The 11,349-nt window shown below is 41.7% G+C and overlaps 1 protein-coding gene across 1 annotated transcript; it reads left to right on the top strand.

The window, feature by feature from the left end:
* Window positions 1-3,520: 3,520 nt before the first annotated feature.
* Window positions 3,521-9,397, top strand: LOC306985230 (protein sprouty homolog 2). The gene is made up of 2 exons (XM_079587220.1): window positions 3,521-3,936; window positions 8,231-9,397. The coding sequence occupies exon 2, from the start codon at window positions 8,299-8,301 to the stop codon at window positions 9,148-9,150; it is 852 nt and encodes a 283-aa protein (XP_079443346.1). The 5' UTR covers window positions 3,521-3,936; window positions 8,231-8,298; the 3' UTR covers window positions 9,151-9,397.
* Window positions 9,398-11,349: the final 1,952 nt, after the last annotated feature.

Genomic DNA, 11,349 nt, shown 5'->3' with positions numbered 1-11,349 from the left:
TCTCAAGGGCTAAACAAAAGGCTACCTTGATTCCAAATGCCGTAATTTGGTTATTTTATGCTATCACCACCAAATTTGATCCAGATGCTGCTCACATGTAGAGGAACTTCACCAAAAAAGAATGGTCCTCCATGTTATATAGTCATTGCATGTCAAATAAGAAAGATATGTAAAATAATAATACAAAATAGGCTAATATATTGTCTTTTAACAGCAGTGAATTTGTTTTTCTAAAAATGTTAAGTTTTCTATCAAATGATACCTACCTTTTGACTCTCCATGCAATAGTTCTGGAGTTATGAGTCTACTTTTGTGTACGTGTATAAACTAAACTAAACTAAACTAAACTAAACTAAACTAAACTAAACTAAACTAAAGTGTTACCAATTTTTTTTCTTCTTCTTTCAAATATAAAATGGAGATCCCCACAACTATGGCCATACAGTATTTTCAGTCACTACAACCTTTTGACCCAAAGCAGAGCTCCAGTGGTGCTGTAAGTAGTGTGCATTCATGGCCAGTTACAAGACTTTACGATAAATAGGGATATTATTTGAAGAATATATTAGTTTTTAACTAAATTAGATGAACAATTTTGGGCCATTTTCCATTGGTTTAATATAATATTTAATATATATATATATTTTTTTTTAAAGGCTTGCCTTTTAAAAACATTCATTATAACCATTTTTAAAAATGTGGTTCAAATGTGAATGCCATTAACAATCAGCATACAAACAACCATGTAAATGATCAAATATCTAATGCAAACAAACCATAAAATCAGTATTTAAAAGGTTTGAGGACATTGATTTCAAACATTTATTAAACTTAGTCTTAGACCCCTAGATATTCAGGCATTGTAAATTTTAGTTTGATTTATTTATTTTCTTTTTATCAAATCATAAACATGGTGATGAAACAAATTGCTTAAAAAATTGCTAGAACTTTAACGAGAGCATCTCTTGATTTGCAGTCAGTTTCTTCATTTTAAAGTTTATTTTGTACATTTTTATTTATTTATGTGTGTTAAATTTAATACCATACTTAAGTATGGTATGTTTCATAAATGGTTGAATATGAGACCAATGATGGGCAAAAGTATAGAATCAAATCCCAGAAAACAGAACTGTTACTGCTATGTATGCAGTAAATGAACATCCATCTCATAGAACGCTACTGTAGGTTATAGAGAGAGCATAAATTATACAAAGTACATTGCGAACATAGTAGATATGTAGATAAGCTGATTCTTTTTTGGGACTGAAGCTGTTCTGTCATGCGATTTGAACGTGTTTAGTATAGAGAAGCCTTATTCACTCTCCTCTCTCATGCACTGTTTGGTCATCCTAGCTATTTCCCTCTACAGGAAGCCAGGAAGCACCCCTCTTCCTGCCCCATTACGCACGCACACACACATATATACAATCACATACACACAAAATGTGTCCTGTTACCTTGGAGATACCTCCCATGTGCTATCAATAGACTGACATGGACACATATGAATATCCTGTGTATTTTATGCATTCAAGTTATTTTTTTGTTTTTTCAATATAATTTACATTTGCTCGTTCTTGATCATTTCACTGCGATTATGATAAGGTAGCTTGTTGTCTGTTGGCAATGTCTGAAGTGAAGGAACATGGGCTAGGTTCCAATCTGTCATGCACTCGATTGAGACACTGAATTATTCACTGTTCTAGGATGTAACCTGCTCTAGGACAGCTGCTAGCTGGCACAAACACATCAGAATGGGTCAGTGAGTTCCCAAATGTTGAGTCTACAACCACATGAGGCTCTTAGAGTTAAAAATGGCATGTGATGTTCATATACCTCGATGTTCTGTTCGTTCACCAACTGTGACGTTCTTGTGAAATATCAAGGTCTTCCTTTATATATATTTATTCCATATACTACTTTTTCTATACAGTGGCGCCAAATGTTCTTGGACACTTAAAGGAACACGGCGACTTTTTGGGACTTTATTTTATTCACCGTATCCCCCAGAGTTACATAAGTATAGATAAGATAAGAAATACATGCAAAAATACATGCCGTGACTCTGTGTGACGCACCCACCGCTAGCCTAGCTTAGCACAAAGACTGGAGGTAAATGGCTCCAGCTAGCATACTACTCCCAATAAGTGACAAAATAACGCCAACATTTTCCTATTTACAATCACTCCGCCCAAGTAGCATGGCTTCGCCTTCTGAGAATATAGTTCCCAGTATGTATACGGTTAGAAGATGGCTGTGTCTCATGTGACCTTGTTATTTGTACACGCTGTGACTATACAAATAACATTTAAATAGGAAAATGTTGGCGTTGTTTTGTCACTTATTGGGAGCAGTATGCTAGCTGGAGCCGTTTACCTCCAGTCTTTGTGCTAAGCTAGGCTAGCGGTGGGTACGTCAAACAGAGTTAGTTACGGCACACATGGAGATGAAATGGGTATGTATGGACTTATCTAACTCTGGGGGATATGGTGAATAAGCTAAAGTCCCCAAAAGTCGATGTGTTCCTTTAAGACACACTTTTATTGCATTAGAAACATTATCAAACCAAATTGTATCTGCAAACAAACGTCTTTTCACAGAACTAACTTCAATTTTCTGAGCCATTTTTTGCAATGACATTTAATCAGCTTGTGTCAAAGTGATTTTAATGGATTTATGAAGGCAGTTCTCCTCAAGTTCACACAGGTGTCCCCGTCATTACATCAGAAAGTGTCGATAACTTTTAGGTTAATTCTGAACAGGATATCTACAGTAAATGTGATATTTTCTAATGCACAGATTCATACTTTTAACGGTAGCTTCAGTGCCCAAATACTTGGTGCCACTGCATGCAAGGGAAAGATCAAAATTGTGAATGAAATTGTTGATATGTCTACACAATGTCTACAGAACTGTTTGGCTCCATGAACTGACACATATTCCACAATAAAGTTCTTGTCAGTTATTGTGTTTCTCATCTCTCTCTCTTTCATTGTTTTCACCACCTTTCATATTGTTGACTCATATTTTCCTTCTTTATCTTTCTATCCATTTCTCACTGTGTTCTCTCTCTCTGTCTTTCTCTTTATCTCCTTTTCCCTTCCTCCCTTTATCCATCTTGTTAGGCTTAGCTCAGGGAATCATATAGAACAGTTCCTGAGGGGGAGAAAATGAGAGATTGGGTTTCAGCCCGATGATGCCACTTAGCCATTAACTATCTCCAGCAAAACCAAGTGCCCCCCACCCCAACCCTCCTCAGCCCGGCCCTCCTTCCTTCTACCATTCATATCCAACCACCCCTCCTTCTCCTCCCCATCCCATCTCCCTCCCTCTCTCCCTCACTGTTTCCCACCCTTCATCTCTATCTCTCTCTCTCTCACACACACATACATACACACACTCTGGGAGTGAGTGGATGATCGCATGAGCAGGAAGCGCTGACCATACACAGATAGAGAGAGAAAAAGAGAGAGAGATAGACAGTCCGAGAGAGACAATCCAGCACTCACACTTTCAGCTCATACTGAGACGACAAACTACAGAGCTGCTGCTGTGGTCTTTCCACACTGTTTTGTGGAAGTACTTTTGAAAAGCGAAGCTCCTCTCAGTTACTTTGCCCTGGGGACATTTTTGTTTCTTACTCAAATAAATTGGGATATTTCGTGTGACATGTTGCCCTCGTTTCTTCGTCTTACTTCTGAGTGCTCTTTGAACATGCAGTGCTCTGGCTTGATAAAGGCTGTTGGTGTTCTTCAGAGGGAATGACTGAGCACTGAGGAACCAGGATTGCTTGCACGTGTGGGACACTTGTGAAGAAGCATCAGGAGGCAGAAGAGAGAAAACTGCTCAAGAAAACATAAAGGAAAGAAAGAAAACAAGAAACAAACAAACATAAAACACTGCTTTGGCGCAAAATGGATCTCCCTCCTTTTAGGGGTAAGAGATTCTTTATTTAAATCTCTTTAAGTCTTAATCTGTTTAAGTCTTTTTTTTTTTTTTTTTTAGCTCAAACTGTATTCTCTTGAGATTCTCTAGATCTACTTCTATGAATGAAATATAATCTAGTTGACATATAATGGGAGTAGAATAGCATCCGAGTGAGAGATGATCTCTTTGTGTCGCGTAGTGCCCTTAACTCAAGTCCTACCCTGACCCATCCAATGTACTGGGCTTTGGGTGTACAGGCATGGAATTGATTGTCCTTCATGGTTGGAGATGTCAATACTACAGTTTGTGCTGGCAGAGGCTGATGGGGAGTTTGGAAATGGACATGGGACAGCGCTGCACACATGTGTGCTCACAATGGTCTATGGTGAAGTTTCTGTGAATTTGGAATTGGTTTGTGATAAAGTTCTCAAAGTAGAGGCCGGCAAAAGGAATGTGAATTTTGTGAATGGTGCAGCTTAACAGGGAAAACTTATTCAAATGTCTCAAATTTTCTCACTGTGTCAATTTGTTTTAAATTGTCATAATAGTTTTAATATCTATTAATATTAGTCTGTTAATATTTAGAGTTACAGTTTTAGATTTACATTTTTGTCAGTGTTTTGTGTGTGTGTGTGTGTGTGTTTGTGTGTGTTTGTGCGTGCGTGTTTCGCTCAATAATACTATCTTTATCTTATATATTCCTCCTTTCTCTAAGTAACCCTCCCCCCTTTCTCTTCTCAGTCTCTCTCTGTCTCTCTCTCACCCAAACTTGCTGGTCTGCAGTGTCTATTTCAGTCCTTCCTGGGGGTCGGATTCGGCACATCCGGAATCTCATACAGTTTATTGTCATTCAATCCCACTGTGTTCCCAGAGGGGCCTGTAGGGCAGATCCCAGGGTCCTGGTGCCTGACAACTCAAGTCCAGCCGCAGTTAAGCCTGGCCCCTAGGACAGAGCATATATATGCCCTCTGCAAGGCCCCTGGCCCCTACCCCCCACGACTACCAGCTAATCAACCCTCAGTCAGCAATTGCCAATCTGCCACTCTATCTGAGTCAGAGAGAGAGAGCAGAAATGGAAAATGGATATCTCTAACGACAGTTAGCCTGCAGGAAGTCAGACTGGCCTGATGGCTGGCTGCAGAACTGCTGGATGCTTATCAGTGGCAGCAGGGGTCAATGAAAGGAGACTGGAGGCTTTAAAAATAGCACCACAGCATGATGTCATTGGCCAACATCCCATCAGCCCCCAAACAACAGCATCAGCACCTCATTCACCTGACGGTCACACCCACCAAAAGATAAACAGGCTGAACAATCTTCAGCTGTTCCAATGTTGTCCAACGACCCTTTACGGGACGACTGTTTTGCCTTTTCTCATTTGCCTGTTCTCTCCTCCCTGTTTGGAGGTTTAAAGTTTCTCCCAGTCAGTGGAGTGTGGTGACTGTTATGAATAATATGCGCTTCTCATCCTCTTCCTGCCCTGGATTGGATTACTCTGGCCAAGGATGTGTGCAAGGTAACGGGTGCAAGGAGCCCCGGGGCAGAGCCGCGAGGTACAGCTCACTCAGCACTGATACTCCCAGAGCGCAGAGGCCTGTCTTCAGGTTACCCCTCATGGCAGGCAGGGCTGAGTAAACAAGGCCACTCTCTCCCTTCTTTTTCTCTCTCTGGCTCACTAGATGCAGCTGTCTCATACTTGCTCTGAACTGTATGCACAGTTCTGGGACATAAAGTGTGCCTTAACCTGGGACAGGTGTTATCTTTTTGTGCACGCACAGTCTTCCATTTTATTTTAAATTTTTATGTTCAACAATTCATGTTGCATGTCTATTCCCCCTAGTATAGTGGTTTAAATGTGATAAAAAAAAAAAGTTGGATGAGTGCTCATGTGACCTGAAAGAAAAAGAGAAATACAGACAGCCATTTGTGGTAAATGGGTATGGACTTGCTTTACTTCATCCAATGTAAGAAGTGCTATCAAATTTGGAGAGCCAGATACAGAATATCCTTTTAAATGATAAAACCATCCAGCAAAAAACATAAGATGGAGTCTTCAGATGTGGGATCGGGAAAAAACAATACTTTGGATGAACTGGTCTAAACTGATCCATTCAAGTGCTATGCTGAAGTAGTGTAGTGTAGTAACCTTCCTATTTCCCTCATTCACAGTCATCACAATTGTATAAAATGTATCAGTTTCAGCAAATTTCTTGCTCATTTAGAGTAATTCATTTAGAGGTCATGGTCAGAACTTACAAATGAGAAGACTTGACCTGAACAGCATAATCAATATCTCAGCATACACTCACAATGGAAGTAGACTTAAATCAACATGTCCAACATCTATTGAATGTTCCCTAAACAACAGCTAGTAGCACGTTGGAAGGCACTCAAGTAGCAGTTATCCACAGAATTTGTTTAAGAGAAAACACTTGTGCAAGCTCCACTGTAGAGACATGATAGGCCAGTCCACAGCCCAGCACGGCCTCGCCCTGGTGTGCCGTCTGGGGCAGGTGGAGCTAAAGAGTACTCTGGGACTCAGTAGGGAGTGGTAGTGTGCTCTTTGTTGGGGGTTTACGTGTTGGGGTGATCTGCTGGACTTCCTGATGTCAGCACCTTACCTGCTATGCCACTGTAGTGTGACTTATCGACCCTCTGGCACCCTGACTGCTGCTGCTGCTGCTGCTGCTGCTGGTGGAAAAATGTTTCAGGGGATTTTATATAGCAGCTTATGCTCTGGTCTTCTGCTTCACAGCTTATTTTACAAATGCACTATACTCATTGACAGAGCATGGAAGTGGTTGGTGAACTCTAGTGGGAGGCAGTTTACGGTTAATGGATGGTGGCTTTCCAAACGGTCTGGCTCAAGGGAAGTAACTCATGGGATAAATGGGTATTTCATTGATGATAACTTGAGAGAAACTTTTGTGGACGGAATTAATGGTGAGCGGGCAGTTAATTAGAAAGTAGTAGTTTAGAATTTTTCTTTGTACCATTTCTCAGAGCCCAGAAAAAAGCATATTTTTTAGGTGTAATTTGGGTCTGTTTTTACACAAGATCTCTGCAAGTCAGTGGAAAGTTCTAAATAAACTCCAGTGTAGCCGCGAGTGATAAATGCTCCCAAGTGCCGACACACTTGAGGAAAACCACATGGAGAGGACATGTGCAAATGCTCAAACAAATATGCAACCAAAGTGCCTGACATGACACAGATGAGCTAACCCAAAACTTCCTCTCTGGCTTGCCCGCAGATGCGAGACTAAAAGTCCAATGTTGTTTTCGAACTCAGGCCCCAAATAATGAGCTCATGGAAATGAACAGCAGACCCCTTTCAACAATTAGATGGACTGATAGGACCTGACTACAGCTCTCTGCTGGGTTTGATGCAATTACTCTCCAGGACTTCTCTTTCCTCCTCTGTGTAATTTGCAAATGCATTTTGTGCTTCCGACCTGGGCCTCCTTATCTTGAGTTTCTGGCTGGGCAGTGGGAGCGGGGGAGGATGCTATCTTACTTCTTTTTTTTTTCTTCTTTTTTTTTTTTTTGCGAGAGCATTCAGGGCTCTTGCCAGGAATTCAGCTGACTGTGCCCCGGATGCTTGAGGGACTGGGAGCAGACACTGCTTCTTCTAATCACTGCTGTTGTGTATGGATTTCCGTTGCTTGTTATGTCAGAAGCAGCTCTCTTCTCATGTCCAATCTCTTCCTAGGCGGCCTAAAATGTTTGCTTTTTTCCCTATCACACATTGACTTTTGGAACAGTCTGAGAGTCTGACAAACATCAAAAAGTGGTCTTCTATCTCTCCTTTTATCGATGGAAGAAAACAAAACCCATCGCTATCTAATCCAATGCAATCCAATGTCTTGTTTGCCTATGACGTCCAATAATGCAAGCAACATGTTTCTCAATTCCAGGATGCTGATTATTTCCATGCACATTCCAAAAGCCATGTTGTTCCTGTTTATGAAGGATAAGGCCTAACAAAAGAAGGGCTGCAGGGAGGGGCAAAATTCCGCCAAGCTGCTGAGGAAGAGATACCTCAGGACACTAACACTAATTCTTTTGGGTTCCCCAGTTTCTCACAATTCATTGCTGTCAAATTCTTTGCTCTGGTTCCTTTCCCTTGTGTCAACAGCTGTGTTCTCCAGATGCTAAATTACAGTGTGATGTCAATGGCGTTATCTCTCCATCCTCTGTGTCTAATAATAACCATAGCTTTAGCCATAGACCATCTGAACTTCAACCATTTAATTTGATTCTAAATCGAACACTGAACCATTTATTTTATCTTTTTACTCTACAGGTTTATCCGATGTACCCTGATATTGGTCAGCCTTGCAGCTCAGCCCCTACCCTGGTGGCCCTGAAAGAATGGATCCAATACCACCTTTTCGGATGGACCCTGAAAGCCTGGATCTTCAGCAGGTCCCTGTTTTGTCCATTGACCAGATCCATGCTATAAGGGCTAATAATGACTATGTGGAACGCCCTGTGGCGCTGGAGCCTGCCACTCAGATTGGTGTCTTCTATGTGCATGATGAGCGACATACTCAGATGTCTCGCAGTCAAAGTCAGCATCAACATTCCCACTTGGCCTACTTGAGTCGTTCCAGTACTGTGAGCTCCATGTCCCGCGGCAGTGCTGCTTCGGACCAGAGACTTCTTACAGGACTAACGCCTTCCCATTCTGGTCTGGCCACTGTGGTGCGGTCCCAGCCCAAAGGTGACTTGAAACCTGACTCACTAGGCAAAGGACTGGCTGAAAGTGAGGACTTGGGCCTGCATCTCTTCATCTGTGAACGTTGCGGCCACTGTAAATGCCAGGAGTGCTGTGCCCCTCGTAATTTGCCCTCCTGCTGGACCTGTGGCCAGCGCTGCTTGTGCTCAGCTGAGAAATTCTTGGAGTACGGCACTTGCCTGTGCTGTGTGAAGGGTCTGTTCTACCACTGCTCGGCAGATAAGGAGGACAACTGTGCTGACCGACCATGCTCCTGTGCCCCGGCTCACGCCTGCTCCCGCTGGAGTGCCATGGCCTTCCTGGCGCTCTGCCTGCCTTGCCTGTGCTGCTACCCTCCTGCCAAGCTGTGCCTCACTTTATGCCAGCGTGGCTACGATCGCGCCACACGTCCAGGCTGCCGATGTAGCAACACCAACACTGTGTGCCGTAAGATCTCTGCCACCAACCCTGCACCCTTTCGTAAAACCCTGGAGAAGCCTGTATGACAGGCTGAATGAGCCTCTCGCAATTCTCCTGCGAGGAGACACCTCTAATGCTGAAGCAGCCGGGAAATTCTGCTAAATGAACTGACCAACTCTAAACCAATCAGGCCTCCCTGCATCATATATCCTACACCCCCGCCCCCCCTCCCCTATTTTTTTTAGCAAACCCTTGTCTATTTATTTATTTATTGGACTTTCCAAGATAGAGTTGGGTAATGTGAACCATATGTAACACAGGGAGTATACTATCAAAATAAATGCAGAGGCTGTACTTAGTAAAAGGATAATCTAGGCATCGCTTTCAACAGAAAGTCAGCGCTGAGTGTGTCTTCTTCAGCCTTACTGAATGGAAAAACTGTAAGCAAGCTGGTTCACTCTGACTTTACGTGGATACAGAGCACTGGTTAGGGAGGAGAGCCCAACCAAAATCTGACAATGTAAGTCAATTCTGTTTGACACCAAAAACAGGACCATTTAAACTCAGAAAATTAAGCTCACCTAAGAGGGATGTGTTTCAAGAGAGGCGGTAAAGAGAGACATTTTGTGCGAATGAGTGTGTAAGGAAGAAGAAGGGAAAATGTGTGCATTTGTATGTGCATGTGTGTATGTGTGTGCAGTCTCAGGCCGGCATCTGCTGTCAGCAGAAGCCTCTCTTTTTATTTTTAGAGGAGCTACTCTGAAAGATAAAGTGTCTGGTCAGGTTTCCAGCCCAGGGCAGCCTGACGCCAACCTCTCCCAAGCACTCTTACATCCTCAACTCGTTTTTCCTCAGCTGCCCATTGTACTTTCCAACTGTTGAACATCAGCGATAGGATCCTTGACCGTTTCTCTGCATCCAACTACGCTGTGGGACCAAACATCAAAAGGGACTGTCTGTCCACCTTTGACAGTCGGAATGAGATACAAGCCATTATTTTGGACAAATCGGCCAGAAAACCTGTGGGACCATGCTTTAGGTTATCATCAGATCCAAGTAGTATCAGCAAAATGAAGCCATTGTGGTTCCCCAGTTCTGCTATACACGAGGCATGAGTATCTCTATAGACTTTGGCCTTTCCTGAGCTTCTCTGGTGTGCCCTGAATGCTTTGCAGAAAGTGAGGTTAATGGAAACTGTTGTGTCATCTGACAGGGAGATGGGATTGTATTGAGACAAGGGCTCAGTCACCTGGCCAGAACGAGGTAGAAAACCACACTTGGGAACAAGGTGAAAGATGCACTGGCATCCAAAACTGGGAAGCAAGATGAATGAAATCCGTTTCAAGTGTGTGTGTTCTTCCCCCAAAATGCACATCATTGTGAGTTCCTTTGCTATATTTTTGTATGTACATAGAATTCTTATTGTATTTGTATTTTTATTCCATTTGTTTTAATCTGGTTATTATTATTACCATTACTTTATATTACTGTTGGACATTAACCTTGTCAGAGACCTGGCTAATACTTAAGACTAACCATAATGCTGATTTTGTATTGTGGAGGAGAGGTCCCTTGTGCATAACACTTGTTTTGCATCGCAGTTCAGTACATTTCCATAAAAACGTGAGAATACTCTCTTATTGGTCACATCTATCTAACTCAAATTGCTTTTGTCCTAAGAACAGAAACAATCACTCAGAACTGATTTAAAATATTTTGACACACACAAGCTTCCAGAGCCAATCATATGTTTTTCCAACTACTCAATATTTACTGGCATGAGAGTAAATAACATGCATTACTATCAGAGTGTGTGGCAAACTTTCACAGTGTGAAATAGTGAGAAGATACCTCTCCTCCACAGTTGCGTCCCATAAGAATGGCTCCTCTAAGGAGCGTCTATGCTGTGGGGTTTCAGTGTGCAGGTACATACAATTTACAAGAATGCCTAACGGGTGCTGTCCGCAGTCTCTAAGTTAACCACTAAAAGTTCACCATGTTGTATTAGTAAGTATTGCTTTGGTACAATTGGCATCTTGTAAGTTGTAAAAGAATTAAAGGAGAATATATAAATAAATATATATATAAATCTATACAAATGAATTTATTATATATATATATATATATATATATATATATATATATATATATATATACATTTTACACTTTTTTTGTTGCTGATATTATCATAAAGCCACAGATATTTATTTAAATGGTTGCAAGAAAAGCTATGTATTTATTTTGGGTGAATGATAAAAAGACATTGAATGAAAAGACCCATGTGA

The sequence above is a fragment of the Phoxinus phoxinus genome (genome assembly GCF_949152265.1).
Source record: "Phoxinus phoxinus genome assembly, chromosome: 17".
Taxonomy (NCBI): Eukaryota; Metazoa; Chordata; class Actinopteri; order Cypriniformes; family Leuciscidae; genus Phoxinus; species Phoxinus phoxinus.
This window is presented reverse-complemented; position numbering and strand designations above follow the sequence as displayed.

Coding starts and splice junctions, on each gene's coding strand:
- LOC306985230 (XM_079587220.1), top strand. CDS start 8,299: ATGGATCCAATACCACCTTTTCGGATGGACCCTGAAAGCCTGGATCTT.